Here is a 21,377-nt window from a genome sequence, read left to right as displayed (position 1 = left end):
CACGTTTTCGTCACTTTGCATTTTTCGACTTTATCGTTGTGTGAGTGCGTTCTTATGCGCATGCGCACATACACGGGTGCCTCTACAGGTGTGGGATTGTGGGTTTAAGTAGCTGTTGCAGCGAAGCTTAAGGTTAAATAAAACTCAAAAAACTAAAATTGATAACGGTTAATTCACCACAATGTGCAAAAATAATGGTTTACTATTTACATTTTTTTCTTTTCAAATTATTATATATTTTTATATATGTTTTCCAAAATAACTGGTAAAAATGTACTTTAACATTTGCTTCCTAATAATTTAAGTGGCAATGAAATGAATTTTATTATTTACATACATAAAAGAAAAATTACTCGAAAAATACCTTTTAAAAAGCCATAACTGCATATAGCGTTTGCAGGGAATACGATTATTGAAAATGTGACTCAGAATTTGCAAAAAAAAAAATAACCCAGCAAAAGTGAATTGAGCTTCAACTAAAAATTTTAAGTTTCCTTTAGAGAACTGAGTTAATTCGTTGTTGTTTCGGCAAAAATATAGATACGGCAAACAGTTTTAGAAACATTTAATGACACAATTTGGCCATATGAAAATTTTAAGCATGTTGATCTTTTTTCAAATGTCAACCACCACGAAGTTTACAATTGTGGATTCACTGATTCTTTACACTAAAACTGTTATCCCAACAACAAATACGGCATGTTTTGACGTCAAGTGTTTTCACTAATTCCCTCTTCGTTGTTAAACAATTGAGTGAAACAGTCGAAACAAGAAATTTTTAAAATTATTTATGAATTAGCACAGTTTTAGGCGTATTTAATATCTTCTGAATCCAAACCAGTAAAAAGCGTGAAGTTTTAAATGTTTTCTTCAAAAATTTATAAAAAAAAAAATTGGCAATTGTGACAAACATATGTATGCCACTTAAAACTCGAGTTTTAGAGTAACCATAGCCGTTATCTGCGATGTCAAATTGCCTTTCTAACACGACTTGGTCTAGATCTTTTGAAACCCTTTGCACCTACTAACAACTAAAATATGAATATAACGGTTATTATGTGACTTTTTTCAGTTATTTATATACTTTTTATTTATTGTATATTCAATTAAATTTACGCTTCGCACTCGCTGCTTTACATGTTCATTTTCTTTTATCATTTCATTTCATTTTCATTCCAAATTTATTTTCGTTACTTAATTACATAATGCATGTTTTGTTTGAATTTAAATTTAATTACTATATATAAGTATTTATATTTATATATATATGCATATATATACATATATTTACTTTTATATTTCCATGTGTATGCGCGTGGGCGTGTGTGTATATGTATACTTCATTGTTACCATTGTATATGCAAGTTTTTAAAAGTGATTGAGAAATAGCAAAGTTCAGGAAGTCTACAAAAGAGATAAAAAAAAAAACCGTATGGACTGTGTGGGGGAAAAAAAAACAAGGGATTTTATGTATAAAGAGTGAATGGTAGTAAAAAACAAAAAAAAAAAAACAAAGGTAGAAAGTCAAGCAACCATAACTGTGGGGACGAGGCGGGTATGCAGCCGAAGTAATGCTTGAGCTCGTTGGGTTAGACTTGCGATAATTGGCACACAGCTGCGCGCTGATCACGTCGAAAAGCTAATTATACTGCCAAGTCTTGTGGTTTGAGTGAAATTTACAATATTTTGTGCAGCAACGACATGCTTCTATAGTTATAGTAGAGCAACACTGTGGCAATTATTGACTTGAAAGCACTAAATTTATGCTTTCTAATGAAGCATCTTCGCTTTGTTGATTCGTTTGTCGTTGTTTTCACTTCTTTGTTGTTGTTTTGGATTAATGCTCTGCAAAAGCGCGCATTAAACGCATGTATATACTTAAGTGTTATTTACTTTTCCATTTTATAATGACGTTCCTTTACTATAATTTAATTAATTTAAATTTAAAGTTTTTCTTTTATTCATTTTTCCATACAGAATTATCGTACGCACTTAAACTACACAGAAATATATATATAACTTTATATATATGTAAGACAATTATTATTAAAAAATAAAATAAAATATCAATGCGCTTAAAATGGACAAAAATAAAATAAAATAAAATAATAATAGATCATTAACACTAGGTATTTAAGCGTTTACATACATACATGAAGAAATGACATTTGATTTTTTTATTTAAAAATATACAAGTAAAATGTTGCAAAAAAAATGAAAAATAAGAGCAAGAAGAAAACTCGTATATAACCAACAACAGAAAGCGTGAGGCGTGAGGAAGCTATTACGCAAAGTAGCCAAAGAAAGCGGTAGTTTCGGCGGAAGAAACAATACATACACAGGTATGCTTAGAAATTAGTTACTAAATTAAACGCGTAGAAATTACGAAAAGAAGAAAAGAAATGTGGCGATGAATGCTTGTTTGGTCTAGGGATAAGGCGACTCGACGCAGCGCAACTGCTGACACAAGCGGCGCGACGCATGCACACTTTTTGCAAGCCAAGACCAGCCGGGCCATATAAGAAATGACAGGCGACAACTTATGCTCCCCCTAAGCATTTACGCGGAAGTTGCGTAATAAATGTTCGTTAACAGTTCAATAAAATCCCTGAACATACAAGTTTTAATTGTAATTTTTCGTTTTTGTTTTTACAAATTTTTCTGTTTACTACATTTCTTTAGTCACTTGTATAAATATATAATGCAGTAAAATATAAGCTAAGAAAAAATTGTTTGTTATTGGATTTTTTCGCCCTTTCCATGCAGCAGCGTTTTTCGAGTTATTGGAGCGTACATACATATTATTAACCTTGGAAGTGGCATGCATGCGTACTGTTAATAGTTTACGAGCTATATCAGTTGTCAACAAGCCAGAAAACAAACAAATTCTGTTTACCCCATCCACATGGTTCACACGTTCGAGTAGTCCAGCACACTTTTTGTCAATTAATAAGCAAACGTTTTCTTTTTACTGCTTTACTGTGCCGCACATGTTTTGCAGTTATATATTTATTTTTCGTTTGCTTAAGTTACGATGTTTTTGTTGTATAGATTTTTTTTGTGTTTTTTAGGTTTTATAATATTTTAATAAGTTCTTGCATTCTTGCACTCCTGCTGCTCGTTTTCTTAGTTTTTAATTAATTTTTTGTTTTGTGTTCTTCTTCTTGTCTCTTTAACTTTACTTAAAATTACTTAAAACCTACAATTTGTTTATGTTATTATTTATAATTATATATTTTCAATTTTAATTCTTATTTATCGTTTCTTCTTTACCTTTTTCGTGTTTCTGGTTACTTTTCTCATTAAACATGATTTTCCATGTACGTCCGCTTATAAGAATATTCATTGTCCCTCCTAACCCAAACTATCTGCACACTCTTGTTTCTGCATTTTTCTTAATTTCTTGTGTTGTGTTTTTTGTTTTGTTTTGCTTAGCTTTTCGTGAGTCCTATCAAAAGCCACTACTACAAAGCGAACTATTCATTTTTCATTGCCCTGTCGGCACGACATTCGCGTTTGCGCGCTCATACATTTTACACATTTTCGCTTATTATTTGCCATTTTTCCTCGCCATTGTATATGTGTATGTGTGGGTATGTATGATCGCTGCTGTGTGGTAATATAATTGTTTTGCACATAAGAAAACTTAGTATTTCTTCTTATAGGTTTATAGCAAAATTAAACAAATTAGAACTTATTAGTAAATAACTTCGTAAACCGTTGCTTTTTTGTCGCCGGAGCCCGTCACAATGTATTTGTCATCGGTTGATATGTCGCAGCTAAGTACGGATGAAGTTTCTTTCGACTGCAAATCAGAATTAATAAAAAAATTTATATAAATATAAATGAGTTTGTGAAATTGTAGCACAAAGCGGACATACCTGGAATATGCTTGCACCGTATGGTGTTCGCCAGGCATTCAAAAGATTATCCTTGCCAGTGGAGACGAACCATTTGCCACAGGTGGCGAAACGTAACGAGAGTACACAGCTTTCGTGTAGATGCAGTTGATATTTGTCTGGCTTGGATGCGTGCAATACTTCGACATGTGAGTTCTCCATACCCACAGCGAGCCATTCGCCTGATGGAAAGAAAGAATAAAATAATTTATTATTAAAAAAGAAAAAAAATAAGAATATATAAATAAAATTAGAAAAAAATAAAATAAAAAAGAAAACAAAGAGAAAGGAAAGTTTGCAAAGTTTCTAGCAGGGTTGCACACAACGCATTCAAAATTTAATTGAATTAAGGTTTAAATAATTATATTTTATTTTATAAAATCAAAAATCTATTTGAAATAATTTTCAAAATTTCTAAACCCAGATACCAGATTCATAAGAAATTTAATCCCAAATACCGGCCCTATATATACAAACAAAGAGATCAATCCCAAGTATAATATGAAATAAAAAATGTTTTTCAAGCTACATTCTATCGCGCTTGGGTACTTCGTATTTGCGGTCGGCAAATTTATTTTTTAAATTTTTAATCCTAATTTTAATTTGATATTAATTAATAAATCTTCAATTTTGAATTAATAGTTAAGTGTGTTGTTGTACGAAACTTACCTGTCGGACAATAGCCCAGGGAGAATATTTGAGAACTGAAATCATGCTGTTGCAATTGGCGGCCTTCGCGTAAATCCCACGAACGTACCGTATTGTCAAGACCACCGGTCCACAATCGTGAACCATCCGGACTGATGTCGATGCATGAGGCGCCGTCAGTGTGTCCTTGGAATTGGCGCACCAATATCTCATTGTGCAAATCCCACACCGCGATATTTCCATCGCTACAACACGAGAAGCACACCTTTGAATCAGGACTAATAGCGAGCGCATAACAAGCCGGCGCTGCGGATGTCAATTCGGCTTTAATGCGTGGCGTCGGACTGGCCAAATCCCATATGGAGAGATTTGACGCCTCACCGCCCACAATCAACGTACGACCGTCAGGCAGTAATTTCACGGAGCGTATGTAGTTGTCACGTTGCAGACAGTCCAATTGGCTGACTGGATTTTTATTATTCGGCTGTGAGATGTCCCAAACTTTAACGCAACCCTTGCCACCTGTGTACACATACTTCGTGGGATTCGAAATAGTAACAGCGCACACTACCTCGCCGTGTGATAGGGTATTTATTTGTCGGGCGTGTCGTGGTATGCCAACACCAACCAGTGCGTCGGATGGGAACGGCACCGGTTGTAAGCTGCCTTCGCCGTTCATGTGGAACGAATATGCGCTACAAGAGAGAGAATGATGAAAATTTTGTGAAAAGCCGAAAATAAAAAAAAAACATAATAAATAAAATGTTTTGTTATTGCAACTTACGGCTTTCCACCAGTTAACGCTTGAGGATGTGGAATGCCATTTGTTCGTACGTGCGCATGCGGATCGTAAGGTAGTGGTGGCGGTCGTCCATATGCCGGATCGGATGGTGGCCTCTGATAGGGGTCAGCAGGTCGCTGATACGCTGAGGCTGGATAACCGGCAGGCGGCGGACCGCCTTGTGGCATCAGCTGTTTAGGATTTACGCCTGGAGCTGGTGCGGCAGCATTTGGGGTGGGAGTGCGTGCCTTGGCGCCCGGTGTGCCTGGCTTGTCCATCTACAATGTAAATTATGTATGTTATAAGTGAAACAGTTAGAAATAATTTCAGCATTAATTAAAAATATGTATATTTTTATAAAGAAAATTTTATTTGACAATAAATCGCAAAGTTTATGTTTAAGGTCTTTTTTATTTGTAATATATATAAATGTAAAAATAGATGTATTTTATTTGACCAACACGTTATTAGCTTATTTTGTAGGGAAGAAATAGAGATATTAACAGTTGCTTGTTTTTTCGTCCACAATAGATGGTCGTTTGCAAAAACAAAGTTTTTAGTAATAACTACAAACATTATTTTGACAGATGAAATTGTAAGCAAACCAAAACTACAGACTTTGAAGATAGAAATTACGTTAAAATTAAGACAATTAAAAGTTTTGTTTTCAGTTTTTAATATTTTTAACCTCATATAAACAAAATCGATTCATTTGTAAGCATTGCTAATAATCCGTTCACAAATTTAAATATTCAAATTAATTTCCAGTAATGTCAGACATTTTGAAATAAATGAAAATCAGCCGACTGTTCTCGCTCGCATTGGCAACACAATTTGTACTTGAGCAAAATGCGAAATAAGCTAAGTGCGTTTTATTTGTCGCCGATTTATTTTTTGAAGGTCAAATGAAACACGCCTAATAAAAATTTAAAAATTAAAAAAAAAAATAAGATTAAAAATTAAAAAAAAAAAAATAAGATTAAAAATTAAAAAAAAAAAAATAATATTAAAAATTAAAAAAAAAAAAATAAGATTAAAAATTAAAAAAAAAAAAATAAGATTAAAAATTAAAAAAAAAAATAAGATTAAAAATTAAAAAAAAAAAAAATAAGATTAAAAATTTAAAAATATTTTAAACAAACATTTGTATAATAGAATTATTAAAAAATGGTATGGATATGTAAAATACTAAAATAAAAACTACAATATTTAAAATAACGAAAAGTTCAATCAATTGAAATCGTGGTAAACTAACCCTATTTACTTACATCTTTAGTTTTTAGGCTGGGAGTTGAGCGCGACGAGCTGGAGCCGGAACGTGATGGAGGTCGTTCATTAGGCGGTTTGACACCGCTGCTGCCCGGTTTATCAAGACGTTCACCGTTCAGACTTTCACGATCACGCGCTTCCATCGACATGTGTTCGCCGTTCGGACGTGGCGAGTGGGATTCCTGTGACGAAACAAAAAGAAACATTACTATAAAAAAATCTAATACCAAGTTTTATGCCATAAATAAGGTATTTGGAAAAAATAATTAAAATACTAAAAAAATAAAAAAATATATATAAAAAAAAAAATAAAAAAAAAATAAAAAAAAAATAAAAAAAAAATAAAAAAAAAAGAAAATAAAAATAATAATAAAAGGTGAATAATGAGACATTTGGGATGATGCAAATGGGGAAAACACTGTGTTCATGTCAATGTATTTATACTTTTTTCTTAATACTGCTTTCTGCTGTACTTTGGGTTTGACAAACTCAACTCACCATTTCATTTGCAACATCTACGACTAAATCTTGATCGCTTTTCTCTCCTTCATCGTCCTGCAAAAATTTTGAAAAATAAAAAAACATTATCAACGCACGAACTATTTGTTGTTGTTGTTGTAAACTTTTGTAATTCTTTTTAACTAAACCAAATTAAAAAGGAATACTAAAGAAATATTTGCTACGAAATCAAAAGAAAAAAACAACAAAAAAATTAAATAAAAAACTAAAAAATGGAAGCGTAAAAAGAAAAGAAAACTAGCAATAGTAACAAAGTAACCGAAAATTTACGAAACATGTTGACGCGTACCAAACATACAACGTGTAAATAAAATGCAAAATCTTTTACGGAACTGTAATTTAAACTCAAGCACGTGTAGCAGCTTTAACTGAGCGTATAACAAAAAATATTTGAAACTGCTAAATTACTATAAAAACCAATCAATTATAATTTGTAAGCAACTGACAGTTGTCAACAAATAAGTACTATGTCCCGAAAGGCAAACCAAGCAAAAAAATAAATATAAAAAAGAAAGAAGTTATTACAGAAAAATATGGTATATGCCAAAAAAAAATTATAGGAAAAAAATAAAAAATCACTTTCGAAAAAAAAAAAACATTTGCGGACAGTGTATAAGAGAAAGAGAGAGAGAGGATTATTATAAATATCTACAAAATAAAAGTCACTACTACAAACCAGCTAAAACTTATTTATGCAGGAAATTAAATTAAAGCTAAAGCTAAACTATATTCAGCTACATTTTTAATGGTTAACAAAACTAATTGAAATTTTAAAAAGGTACTAAATTAACTGACGTGCACGGTGCAGCGCCGTCCTGCTGTTACTCTCTTTTATTTTTAAAGTGAGTTGCTTTTCCAAACTGTTTTATTTTTTGTTTGTTTTATCGAAACAAAATATGGTGAGTTGAGTTTTACAATTTTCCCATAATAAGATTTGGCAACAAGTTTTTGAATATTTTTCGTTTTGTACAGCATTTATTTTGTAGATCTATATTCGACTACATTTATGTATATACTAAAAATCGTTTTTTTTTTAATACATGATTTTTAACAATATTATGGTACACAATGTAATTTTCCAATAAATGCCAACGTAAGAACAATATTTACACAAGTTTTTTTATCAAATTGCTATAGTAGAAGTATAGCTCATTTAACCAAAACCAAAGTAAAAGCTTTTTACCTATATATACTATCATTCAAATTTTAATTCAAACTTTGTCTGGGCGAGCAGGACAGTGTTGATGAAGATGTTGGTGATGGAGGTAGAGGTAGTATAAGTAAAATGCGTAAAGTGGAATTTTGATATATATTATTATTGTACTATATAATTATATAACTAGGTTTTTGATTAATTTAATTTATTCATACATAATAATACAAATAAAGTAGAATTACTACTATGATTCTTCTTCTAAAACACATCGTGCTTTCGTTCGGCATTGCGTTAGAAAAATACTCACTTGTAGTTTCTCGTCTTTTCGACGCTTCGAATCATTTTCAATATCCAATGGTGAACGTGTGCGATATTTCTCACGATCAGCTGGGGACACTGAATTCCGCTGCAATATAATAAATAAAAGCAATAGTTAAATATTATATTTTATTTTATTAATGAATTTCACACTTACTAGACGCTCTTCAGCGCCGGCCGGCCCATCGAGACCTGTTGGTTTGATATCGGGTCGATGATGATCTGTTGGTGCCTTAAGCAGGCCCTGTGGTGCATGTGGTAGACCCATTGACGCGCCCAGTGCGCCAAATGGGCCAGCTAGTGGCGCTAAACCGGCCATTGGCTGCGGTGGTCCACCGGGCACTTGCTGTGCGTGTATTTGCTGCTGCATATGCAAATGAAAGAGATACAAAGAAAGGATGGCATATGTTATTAGTTATTTAACAAAATTTTATTATTTTTATACGATATTTTTGAAACAATAGTTTATTTATTTAGGTTAAGCATAGAATAGTTGGAAATTGAAATAAATTCATTAAAATCTTTTAGCAAAACGCACATTCACAAAGTCAACAAACAGGAAAGCCAGGGTCTGAACAAGAGTGACGAACTAAATTATTTTCAAATTTTCATGATAATTTATTTTTAACAAAATTATTTCGTAGGGAAAGGGTAAGTGTTTGTCTTTCAAAGCAATAATGTTTATAAACTTAAAATTATTTGCAAAGCAATAACAAGCTCTAATTTACAATGAAACTAACCTAACCTCAGCAAATTTCCGCAGAAAATTTTTGAAACAAACGGATAAACAGCTGAACGAATTGTAGACAAGATATGAGAAAAAATATTCATTGATAAAAGTAAAAACAATAATTCAAAATATCGTAAAATAATTGTAATTTTAAAATAAATTGTAATGGTCGAAAAATTTAAATTTTTAAATATTATTAACATAATTGAAATATAAAAAAAATACTTTTACGATAATCCCATTTATTTTAAAATAAAATATGAGGAAATGTAAGTCTATTATTTCATCTACTGTATTATATTGTTTTATTATTATTTTTAAAATATATTTTGGATATTTTTTACAATTCTATTATATTAATAAAAATTTAAAAGCAAAAATTTTTAGTTTTTGAGGTTTTTTAGACTTCTATGAATTAAAAATTAAAAAAAAAAAACCGGTTTGAATGTTATAACAAATAATAAAATAAATTAATTAAATTGTATTTGAATTAATAAAATAAACTTATATTTATAATTAAAACTAAAATGTAACAATATAATTGTTGTATGCATGTAATTTTTGGCGCTTAATTAAAAACTATAAAATAAAATTTTATCAAAACAGCTGTTGTTAAAAAACTTTATAGCGAATTCTCTTCAAAATTAATATTTAAAGCGCAAATATATTTGCTTTCTTTAACTCTGGTACTAAAATAATTGATTTGACAGCTGAATATTTAAAGGGTATATACTAAAAAAAATTGTGAAGAACTATAAATAAATTAGAGCGCACATAATGAAGAATTGCAGATCAAATAGCTCACTTTACAGATTAAAAAATGCAACAAAGTGTAAAAATGTAGCAAAGCTCTGAAAAAATAATTAGAGATAAAATACTACATATTTAACAAGTAAAAATTAAATAGTAACAGTAGTTTAACTATTATTAGTTAAGTCCGTTGGTCAAATATGCTTGGCGGGTGCAAAAGAATGTTCATCGAAAAAAAAACTTTTAAAAAGTTCAAAATTTATATTTGTTTTACAGCAAGTAAGTGAAATTTGCTTATTTTCCGACTTCTATTAATAATGAAAAAAAAAGAAATTGTGGGCTTTAAGCACATATAAGTCTGTAAGGGTTCGTGTCTCATCTATTTTGTTGTACTTCAGTCCTTATAGCACTAGAATTAATCAAAACGCTCAAAAATACAACCTCGAAACTTGAGAAGTGAAATCGTAGCATAATTGCAATTAAATTATTTCACAAATTTGCCATTATAAAATGTAGATAAAGCAATCAAACCTATCATCTACAGTTATGCTTGTAAAAAAAATTATTTATACAGTTATTAATCGTATTAATCCAATTGTGAGCAACTTGCAACAATATGCTAGCGAACAGGCACACACACATTAAAAACAGGTAATTTATAAGAAACAAATATTTAAATGCATTTTAACAATAAGCAAACTATAATTAATTGAATTTCGCACCGAATATGGGCAAGTCTTTCTTTTATTTTATTTTATGTGTATATTATTTTATATATTAACAATTTCATTTTGCAATAAACGAAAGCCAACAGGCACAGAATGCACACAACTGACAAATTTTAACCGTTATGCATATGAAATATTATTGTTTTATAAAAATGCTCTCAACAAACAAGTATTCTTGCGCTTATGCTTGTATGTAGTATGTGTATGTATATTTAATTTATTGATAAACTTGTAATTGTTAGACAAAAAAAATTAGAATAAAGTAAGCGAAACAAGTACATAACTGAGCGTTAGAAGTATAAAACTAGTGGTAGAGAAATAGCAGTAATAAACGTATTGAGAAAGTGGAAAAGGAACTTACTAGAAGTTGTTGAATTCCCTGATGCTGATGCTGCGCGTTGCAACATCAAGAAATTTGATGTGTGTGTTAAGGGTATACATTTGTTTTATTAAACGATTTTTTGTTGCATTTTTTTTGGAATGAAAGTGAGCATAAAATAAAATGAAAAAAGAAATTAAAGTATTAGAATATGATTATTAATCAAAGTGTCAACACAAATAACTGAGAAATCGCAACAAATTTCTATCATATGCATAGGCAGAATTTTTTATATATCAATGCTGAATGAATCTAAACAATTACTTTGTTAAAGAATATAAAAAAAAATATGTATTTATAATACATTGTTTTATTTAGTTTTATTGGAAAAAACGAGCTATATTCAAAGGGCATGTAGAAGAAATTAAATCAATTCTATACGCTGCCTTTTAAAATATGTACATATATTCACATTTGCATATTTTAACTTACTGACGGCATATTAGAAAAAAGATAATATCAATAAAAATAAAAATTTAAAAAAGTTACAAAAGAATGTCATCAGCTGTCAAACCAATTATTTTTATTATTTTAACTCTTTGCAATCATATGTACATACATACATACAACAACAACAAATTATTTATACCAACAATAAAGATGAAAAAAGAAAGCTTGATATCTCAAAACTATTACCTAACAGAATTCTTTGACTGAGACATAGTAGCTTAAGTACAAATAATGTACGTCTGCTAGGCTATGATTAAAGGCATAAGATGATGCAAGGTAGCGATTTGAAAGCATTTTTATTACTATTTTACGCTGTTAAAAATATAATACAAAGGTTCTACACAAGCGGTACTCAACCGGTGTTTTGTGCGGCCAAAAACAGTAAACACGGCAGTATTTTCAAAATATAATTAGGGAATGTTTTATGCCAGATTTGTATGCCCAGAACTGGAAGAAGGAAACAGCGAATAACCTATAACATTATGTACATGGTTATAAATGATCAGCTTGACGAGCTGAGTCGGTTTAGACATGTCCGTCTGTTTATATGCATATACGAAACGAAAATTAGTCCCTCAATCGTTGAAGTATAGGTTTAAAATTTTGTACACGTTCTTTTTCACCTTTTCTCATTTGTCGGAATGAGCGATAGCAAACCACTACAGTCGATAGTTGTCAAACAAATTAAACGATCAAAGTCAGGATCTTGTATGAAAAACTATTTAATTTGACATTTGCAAGGCAAGATTGGAGCACTAGAGATGTCATGCGAACTGAACTATCAAAAATAAGTTATTGTAAATAAGATTAGATATCTTCATGAAATTTCGCATGAACTATTGCCCAAGCAGTGCTAAGATTTATCTTAATAATCTTTCGCAGTGCTGCTATATCGGATTAAATTTTACGAATCGAACCACCATGGCTTATAGCTGCCATAGACACTAAACGATTATAATTAAAATAAAGATCTGCTATTACACATCGTCTATTAGCATAACTGTGAGTGAATATGTGTGTATATTTATTCTAGCAAAAATTAAAAAAAAAAAACGAAAAGGAATTTATGCACATTATTGCAGAATACTTATTATTTGTTGTAGTAGTAACAGTCGAAACGAATAAGCGATGAAGATTTGTTTTATTGTACAATTGTAAAGGAAATTAGTATAAATAAAACTTACCCCGATGATCAGATTTAATTCCTGCATCGTAACTTGTTTCGCGCGCTCCACTGCATTTAAGACCTGCTGCTGATGATCGGCTTGTAGAAATGGTAGCAGCTGATTTATCAAGGTATTTAAACGTTTGGCGATTTCCGTCTGCACACGCAAGCATAAGAAAAGATGAAGAGCAGAGGATGGTTGCGCAAACACATCACGTTCGTTGATGAAGCAGTGTACGTTGCAGTTGATATATTTGTTTTTGTTTTATTTTTTTGTTCAAGCGGAAGCGCACAATGTAAAGAAAATAAATAGAAAAAGAATTAGAACAAACTGTCAGACGAAAAACGAACAAAATACATTGTAGGTGTGTTTATATGTCAAGCTGTGTGAGTAGATGCGTTTGCAGCTAAAAAAATGTGTGTAGTTGTGTGTTTAATTTCAAGCGCCGACAGGAGGCACTCGTGTTGCCTGATACAATCGACAACTTGTCCGCTATGCCGACTTTGGCAACTGTGTTTGTTAGTGGTGAGGGACATGTTTATTGAATGAGTTATGCGTATTTGTTGTTTTTGTAATCAATGTTTTATTTTTCATTCGTATTTGTATAAAAAGAAATTACCTGTTTGTGCATTTCAACATTAAGACCATATGACATTTCGTAGTACTGAAAGAAGAGTTGCAGAAAATATTAAAATTAATAAACAAAATGATAATAGTGAATTAGATATAGCTAGAAAATTACCATAACATAATGACGCTGCATTTCTGTTTTTTCATTGGCAAGTTTTTCGCACTCCAGTTTTAATCTGAAATTAAAGATACGTAAAAGCGAATTAGTATTCACGTCAGGAGTAATAAGTAGAAGGCAGTCAAATACATATCAAGCCGCATCTAAAAAAATCGTTCGAATTATAGAGCAAAAGATTAATTAAGGCAATTAATTACCGTCAAAGCAAGTGGTATAATTAAAGCGCCGAAGCATATTCAAAGAAGCAATACAAAAGACTCAAAGTAAGCTGGGGTTCAAACGTAAGGGAAAACTTCTATGAAAGGAAGAAGACGACCGAAAGGATAAAATCAAATAACCGAAGTAGCTTCGCAGCAAAAACATGCGCCAAAAAAGATTAAACTTAATAATATAACAAGAAAAAACTTTAACCCTTCAATAAAAATTTCCAAAGACTGAATTTTGATCGGCCAGATTGTGTATTGTGATTGTGTCCGGTCTAAACAATTTCCTTCACGATTGTAGTGTTTACTATTTAAAAAGCGTTAAAAAGTTAATATGATTATCAATTCCGCGGTCATGACCATGACCGCTTTTGATTACAAACAGTTCTTAGTGTGACAATAATTAACCGGCTAAAGAAAAGTGTCGTTTCGCTTTTTAATAACCTTTGTAATCAGTAAGCACCAGATTATTAAAATATTTACATATAAACTCCAAAAAAATGTATATCAAAACAAAAGACTAGTTCGAAGTTAGCTGGATACTGAAATCCTAAAGGTTAAGATAACACGAAATCATTTAATCCCTTTCAAATCAAAGAAGGTAGCTGGTACCTGAGTGGTAGGATCGATTTCAAAACAAAGACGATTTTTACATCACAGACACGGAACAACCTACACCATTCTAAAGCCTAATTACATGTTCCTCTCAGCTTGCACTTTTTTTGCATCCAACTGCTCAATATATTATTTTTCTTGGCAATTCCCCTGGCGATGATTTTGTGCAAACGCACGCAATGGCAAAAAACACACCTTTACACTCATATACGCATGCCTAACTATGCACTACCAAAAAAAATACAATTATAACAATCGACAGCGTGTAGCGCAGCAGCAGTCCTAAAACCTTATTCGGTTACCTCGAGAAAATATCCGATCAAGTAGGGTAGATGTTTATCCTACACACAAACATATATTTACATATACACATTTATACACATCCTACTACACATACAAACAAATCGAACTCACGAGCAGCATCCAGCTTGTCAGTCACTTGGCCAAACCATTTCTTATGTACCTACAACAAACATATGTACATATGTAGGTATTCAGCCATCCAAATATTTGTCCGTCCATTTGTTGTATTTAACAACAAGAGCAAAATATCGAGTGTGAATAACAACAGAAGTATTAAAAAAAACGTTAAGCAGAACACGAGGGGAACCGGTTTTCAGATGCTGACTATGCTACTGTCTATCAGTCAGGTCTGGTCTACCTCGTACTTGTCCGCTTGACTGCCTACCTCTGAGTTCGTTTTGTTTGCCTATACTTCGCGTGAAGCGGCCGCACACAAAAACCAAAACATAAAAAGAAAATAAACACAGAATACAAACATACAAATGTACATGAGTATGTAGATATGTGAATATAAAACTGCTAAATGCAACAACAATAAGAAAAACAATGACACGAGTGTCGAATATGGAGTGAAGTATAGTTGTTGTTGCCGCAGTTGTTTGTTATGGTTGTTCTTGCCTTACTGCTACTGCCGTGCTATTTTGGAGGAGCAACGTGCGCAAAAGCGTGAAGTGAACGTTTTTCGGTGCTTGCTAAAGCGATTAAGGAGTAAATTGAAAGGGGGTGAAGTAGGGGGTGTTGTGCCAAACAGTGAGACAAACTCGAAAATAAATAGAATTAAAAAGTTTGATATTAAAAGTATTTTTTTGTGGATATAAAAAATAGAAGGTAAATATATGTATGTATAAAAAGTAAAATGAAAATTACACAACGTACAAAATATACAAAAAAATTAAAAAAAAAAAAAATATATAAAAATTAAAAAATATAAAAATTAAAAAAAAATATTAAAATTAAAAAAAATATATAAAAATTAAAAAAAAATATATAAAAATTAAAAAAAAAATATAAAAATTAAAAAAAATATATAAAAATTAAAAAAAAATATATAAAAATTTAAAAAAAATATAAAAATAATAATAATAAATATATAAAAATGAAATATTAAATATATACACTTATATTTTTTTACATAAAAATATTTTTATAAAAAATTTATGTAAAAAAATTTACAAAAAGTTAATATTTTTTTTTAGTAATAGAGGTTAAAAAATATGTATAAAAATATGAAATTAAAAAAAAATTATCCGAAAAGAATAACAATAAAACACGGTGACACAACAGCTATACTTATGTATTCTTTTAGAATAAAAATCTAAACTTTTTTAGAGCAAGCAGGATGACAATCCGGACCCAGATTTGTAGCCAAAGATTGCCAATCCGGGACCATTTTTCGAAGTTACTTCAGATAGTTTTCTACTGCTGCAACAACAACAACCATACTATGTTTCTAAATAATGTTTTATCGTATTTAATATTATTTCTGTAGTAATTTCACCATCCCTTAAATACTTTCATTCATCAAAACAATTGAACAATTAGATGAACTACTACTCTCATCCATATCGTAAATGTTGTTGTGGTAGCGATATAAATTATACATAGCTGAAATAATTCTTAGAGCCTACCGAGTTGACAGTCTTTAGTCGGATAAAAATCCAGGTTCTCTTTGGTTACAGAGATCCAGGTTCTCTTTGGTTAGAGAGGCCCGTTTTAATATATGGCTCTCGAGACCCACTGTTAAATACTGCATTGTACATATGTGCACATGTACATAGGCATGAGCGTTTATCTAAACGTTATAGCTTTTTATTAATACAACAATACCAACAACATAATCATACTACTCATGTTTTCATGAACCAAAGATTAAGTGTTGAGTAAAAAAAGGCGGGAGTGGGCTAAGAATTTGCAGTTTCCAACAATTTTGACAGCTTGATATTTTTACCGCAAAATTATGATTTGAAATTGTTAAAATAAAAAAATGAACACTTCTACAACTTGAGCCTAAAAACTCAACAGTCACTTCCCGCCGATACAACAACCCGTTCAAGCAGTTAACCGCCAAAAATGTGCAATATTATCTTGTATCTACTTTTCAATATTTTACCTATGAACATGAAAATATAGATTGTATACACAAGCATTCATATGGATATATGTATTTCAAGTAAACCTGACACAGAACGAACTCTTTAGTTCAGAGTTAGGTTCGACTTTATGGTAAATTATAGCAAAAATCAGCTAAAACGGGAACTGCGGTTGCACCAAAGCTAAAATACCCTTCGCAAATAAAAAAGTTACCATACAATAATTTGATTTGACCGGTTAGTTTGTATGTCAACTATACTGGTCTGATATAAAGAATTTTGGTACATATTTGGACAATAATCCATGCCAAATTTCGTGAAGATAGCTGTTAAATTAACAAGTTTTCTATAAATTGCATATTGGAGTGGCTTTAACATCATATAAATATGAATTTATATGCAAATGGATTATTGCGACAGCCAAAATATTTAATTCAACATAAATCGTTACTGGAATAAACTTTATACATAGAAGTTCAACTTACTAAAAGATAAGATTACGCTAAGACATAAAATTCATTCAGTTTTTAATTTTTTTCGAGATACATATATACACATATACGTATAAACATTTGAAGATAAGATTTATTTTAAAATTTAGCTGATTAACCAGATGTTTACGTATGAAAAATTATGCTTAAGTTTATACAAACAAATGTGTATATGAATTTCGAAAAACATGCATGTCAAACTAGTAAATGAAGAATCTTAGAGAAAAGTTTAAGTAAAAGAGAATACTTTGATAAATTCGGCAACGATGGAATATGCTCTCAATGTGTAATTACTAAACAAAAAGATATGGCATATCAGTTGGATTAAAAAAATTTATAATGGAATTAAAGTTCTAGTAGATTAGTATTTGGTAGTTTTTCGCACAGAAAACTTTACAAAATATTTTAAAAATACTTACGTATGATATTGTGCCTGCAGAAAGTTGAACTCCTCCTTAATTCGTTCTAGTGTGTCAACGATTGTAAATTTTAGTGGACCCTGAGGTGGTGGTCCCTATGTATCGTTTAAATTTTAATAATTTACACATACGTTGTTACAATTGTGTTTTTGTGGATACATGAAAAATAAAATATGTTTAAATTAGTATTATTTTTAATAATGGTATTATAAAATTTAAAATAAATAGTGCCGTAATGCACTTGTGCACTTACCCCCGCCGAGGGATGACGCACCGGTGCAGGATACATTTTGCGCACTACACCACACAACTGCTGCTGTTACTTTTGCTCTACAGTTGTGGCTTTTGCGGTAGAGAACAGATTTCCCGCTTACCAAAAACTTCGAAATGCAGACTTATAATATATTGTTAAATTATTATTATGTTGAACGGCTGCTAATCACTTGTCGGTTTCTAGCTAATGTATGACTTTACTCCGTTTAGTATATTGAATAAACTTTAAAGCCGGATGCACACACCTTACACCACTACCACTGTTGATTAACTATGGTTTGAATCGGAGACTCCGCCACTTTTTCACCGATTTAACCATTTAATTTCATATAAAATTGTTTATTCCGACAGTAATTGAATCACAAGTGTTGGAACCTATATAATATAATCGTTCGTCCAGCAAGTTGGACTTATAGGCTTCTTTACGCTTTCTAGCCCTGAAGCACCCTGCGCCTTCCTTCTTTCCTTTTGCCGTCTTGTCTTGCACACTTTCTTGCACTATGGGGTGCTTGCGCTTCCTTACTGAGAAAACTTTATTTGCTCAGTTTTTTCATTGAGATTTTTTAAGTATTTTAGCGCGAGTTTATAATAAAATTTATTTAGTTACGTTCCATGGGACCTTTAAGAACAATATGCAATAATTTTTATTAATTTTGTAACAATTTCTTTATATTTAAAAGAATTTTTATTATTTTGCACAACTTTTTCTACTTTTGCTCGCTCGCTCGTTGGTTTTTTCCGTATTTTCTTTTACATGTCTTTTCGATACGTAGAATTATGCACACAAGGCGACATACACGTAACCACTATGTAGCACAGCCACAGCCAGTCAAGGCGCCCGCGACGGTGTTATGCGTGTGGTGGGAACCGACGAGTAGCGAGCAGATTGTTGTAGGTAACGAGTCGCAGCGCCACCACAAGCAAACACATACACCCGCACGAAACCATCAACCACAGTCGGAAACGCAAACCGCACATACACTAACCAAACAAACCAACAAAAAAAAAAAACGCTCAACCCGCAGTAGGGTTGCATTGGCTTTAAACTAGTACACTTTACATACTCTTCAAACAGATATGTAATTTTTGATTTCTATTAAAAGTTTTCGAATACAATTTATCTGACAATCGTTGAAATTTTATTATTTATGTTTAAAACTAGCTATTACATATGTAGCGCGAATATAAGAAGTCCATCTCAGTATTCCTAACGCAAATAATAAATGCAAAAATATATTAGGTATGGAAAAAATTAATGCTTTGTTAACAAATATTTAAAAAACGAACAAATGAGTTTGATAAGTTAAATATAATCAAAAAATTATAAGTTATTTTAAACTATATTTATTTATTCAATGTCATCGAAAACACTTTGGAAATTATAATAAATAAATTTGGTCTACCCTACTTTAATACAGCACTGTCATACCACCAAACATACCACTAAAAATCCCAACGTACAAAACCGACGTAACCAAAACGTAACCGACACGATCGACCAACAAGCGACCGAAAGAGCCCGACCACACAAAACTGAATCCACAAAAAAAAAGATATAAACAAAAGCAATTAAAAAATACCATTTTCCACCGAATCGAATTACTTTGTCATTTTTATCAAATCGGTTGTATTATTCATTTTACATTCACTTCAATTGTATAAAAATCTTTCTTTTCACAAAACTGTAGGTAAATTAAATATTCATTTGTCAAATATTCCGTGCACTTTTCTCCATTCTTCCATGCTCTTCCATCTACTCGCTATTTCACCGTCACTGATGCCGTGAATTTTGTACGCATTCTTCGTTCCCGCAAGCGCACACACACTATTTCGAAAGCACCGAGTGACCGACCCAAAGCACGTATTTGCTAATCCAAAGAACTCTCACTCGCCACTCGTTCATTCATAGTAGACAAACAGTATTGCCAAAATTTAGCAAAACTTTAACTACGTTACATTTTTTATGCGAGCGTGCAGCAATTAATAGAATTGTTTTTCATTTTATTCAGTTGTGCAAAATTTTCTTTAAAAAATTTTAATTTTTAAAGCAATTTCATTTTTATACCTTTACGTTCCAAAACATACTAATCATACAACACTTGTGGTGTTGGCAACTCTAGAAAAGCGGCACTAATGGCGTTTTGCTGTGGTGGTAATTTTTTGCATTTATATTTTTCGCGAAATTTTTACCTGCACATTTCTTGCACATATTATAAATGTTTAGCCTTGCACTAAAGCAAACAAATTTATAGTTATACACTTATGATGTGTATATTATTTTAATGTTCACGAATTAAAATATATGTATGTGAAGCAAACGCCTATCCTTCACTCAAGCCATCGCAAATTAAAGCGTTCAATTTTTCTTAATCACGCCATATTCTAGGAAATCAAACCATCATCTCACATTTACTTAATACTGTCGCAAATTCGCAAACACTGTATAATAATTTATTTAATTTGAATCAAAACAACGTAAATTTAGACGCACGAGGCACTCAATGAAGTTCACTACAGAATGATTGCTCTCAGAAAATGCGCACTCGTTTGTGAACATACTCGCTACTTTTCGTTTTGTACTTTGTGCTTCGTTAACCAGCGTTTCGCTCGTTACCATCAGTTAAAAAGGAATAGAATAAATGCAGCCATGAATATTTGTAATTAGTTCATATGCGCAAAAGGGAGATGCTTGTCTGAATAAGTGGTACTCACTAGCTGTCCCGTTTTTTTTAGCTTCTGCAATTTTATAGTTAACCCTTGTATGACTCCTCAAAGAATAATAGAAATAATGAAAAATGGATTTACATAATTGTTTACATTAAACACTAGATAGAAATTAGTAGTTTCTACAAGCTACAACATTAAAGATTATGCTAATATATGTATATTATCCATACTATAAAATGTTGAACTCTATTGTGAATCTACAATATGATTGTAATTTTTTCGGTTTAATTTTGGTTTTCTGCTTTCCAAATGCAAAGGATTATTTTAACAAAAAACCGTATAGATAATAATTTATAAAATCTATATCATAACCCAAAAAAAAAATCCAAAGCATTATGTTACTTGCTTAGTTTTTGGAAAATATTTCAGTGCATTATCAAGGAGAAAATGAATTTCCGGGAAAAAATTTTCAAATTTATATTTCGATATTAGCTACTTGGTAGCACTTCTTTCTTTGGGATTGGGAACTTAAATATGTATAATATATAACTGAAATTGTGTTGTTTTTAAAGATCAGAACACAATATAGTCATTATTCGATGTTGAATAGGGTATATTAAATTTGCCACATAGTTTGTAGCACCCAGAATAAATGTCGGAGACTATAAAATGTATACATACATATATGAACAGTTTGACTAGTTTAGTCCTTGAGTCGTTTTTGGGATTTCGATCAGGAATTCTGAACATGTGTTCTCATGAAGTTACTCATTTG

The 21,377-nt window shown here is 31.3% G+C and overlaps 1 protein-coding gene across 12 annotated transcripts; it reads right to left on the bottom strand.

Annotated features, from left to right (window-relative positions):
* Positions 1–5: 5 nt before the first annotated feature.
* On the bottom strand, positions 6–20,483 carry LOC105227097 (protein groucho). 12 transcript variants are annotated; one of them, XM_049461407.1, is made up of 15 exons: positions 20,001–20,482; positions 17,916–18,554; positions 17,663–17,757; positions 13,536–13,599; positions 13,413–13,457; positions 12,812–12,949; positions 11,160–11,189; positions 8,748–8,954; positions 8,580–8,678; positions 7,096–7,152; positions 6,597–6,779; positions 5,332–5,606; positions 4,569–5,242; positions 3,882–4,081; positions 6–3,805 (listed from the first exon to the last, which is right to left on the bottom strand). In XM_049461407.1, the coding sequence occupies exons 2-15, from the start codon at positions 17,949–17,951 to the stop codon at positions 3,698–3,700; spliced, it is 2,211 nt and encodes a 736-aa protein (XP_049317364.1). In that variant the 5' UTR covers positions 17,952–18,554; positions 20,001–20,482; the 3' UTR covers positions 6–3,697. The 12 variants fall into 12 exon arrangements, with proteins under 12 accessions (XP_049317364.1, XP_049317366.1, XP_049317369.1 ...); XM_049461409.1 differs by having other exon boundaries at positions 20,126–20,482; XM_049461412.1 differs by having other exon boundaries at positions 20,343–20,462.
* Between the last annotated feature and the right edge of the window lie 894 nt (positions 20,484–21,377).

This window comes from Bactrocera dorsalis, unplaced genomic scaffold (genome assembly GCF_023373825.1).
Source record: "Bactrocera dorsalis isolate Fly_Bdor unplaced genomic scaffold, ASM2337382v1 BdCtg030, whole genome shotgun sequence".
NCBI lineage: Eukaryota > Metazoa > Arthropoda > Insecta > Diptera > Tephritidae > Bactrocera > Bactrocera dorsalis.
This window is presented reverse-complemented; position numbering and strand designations above follow the sequence as displayed.

Bases quoted from the DNA above. Each gene is read 5' to 3' on its own strand.
- LOC105227097 (XM_049461407.1), bottom strand. From the start codon at position 17,951: ATGTATCCTGCACCGGTGCGTCATCCCTCGGCGGGG. The intron at 17,758-17,915 runs GTAAGTGCACAA...AACGATACATAG, and splicing joins TGCGTCATCCCTCGGCGGGG to GGACCACCACCTCAGGGTCC. The intron at 8,679-8,747 runs GTAAGTGTGAAA...ATTATATTGCAG, and splicing joins CCGGCGCTGAAGAGCGTCTA to CGGAATTCAGTGTCCCCAGC.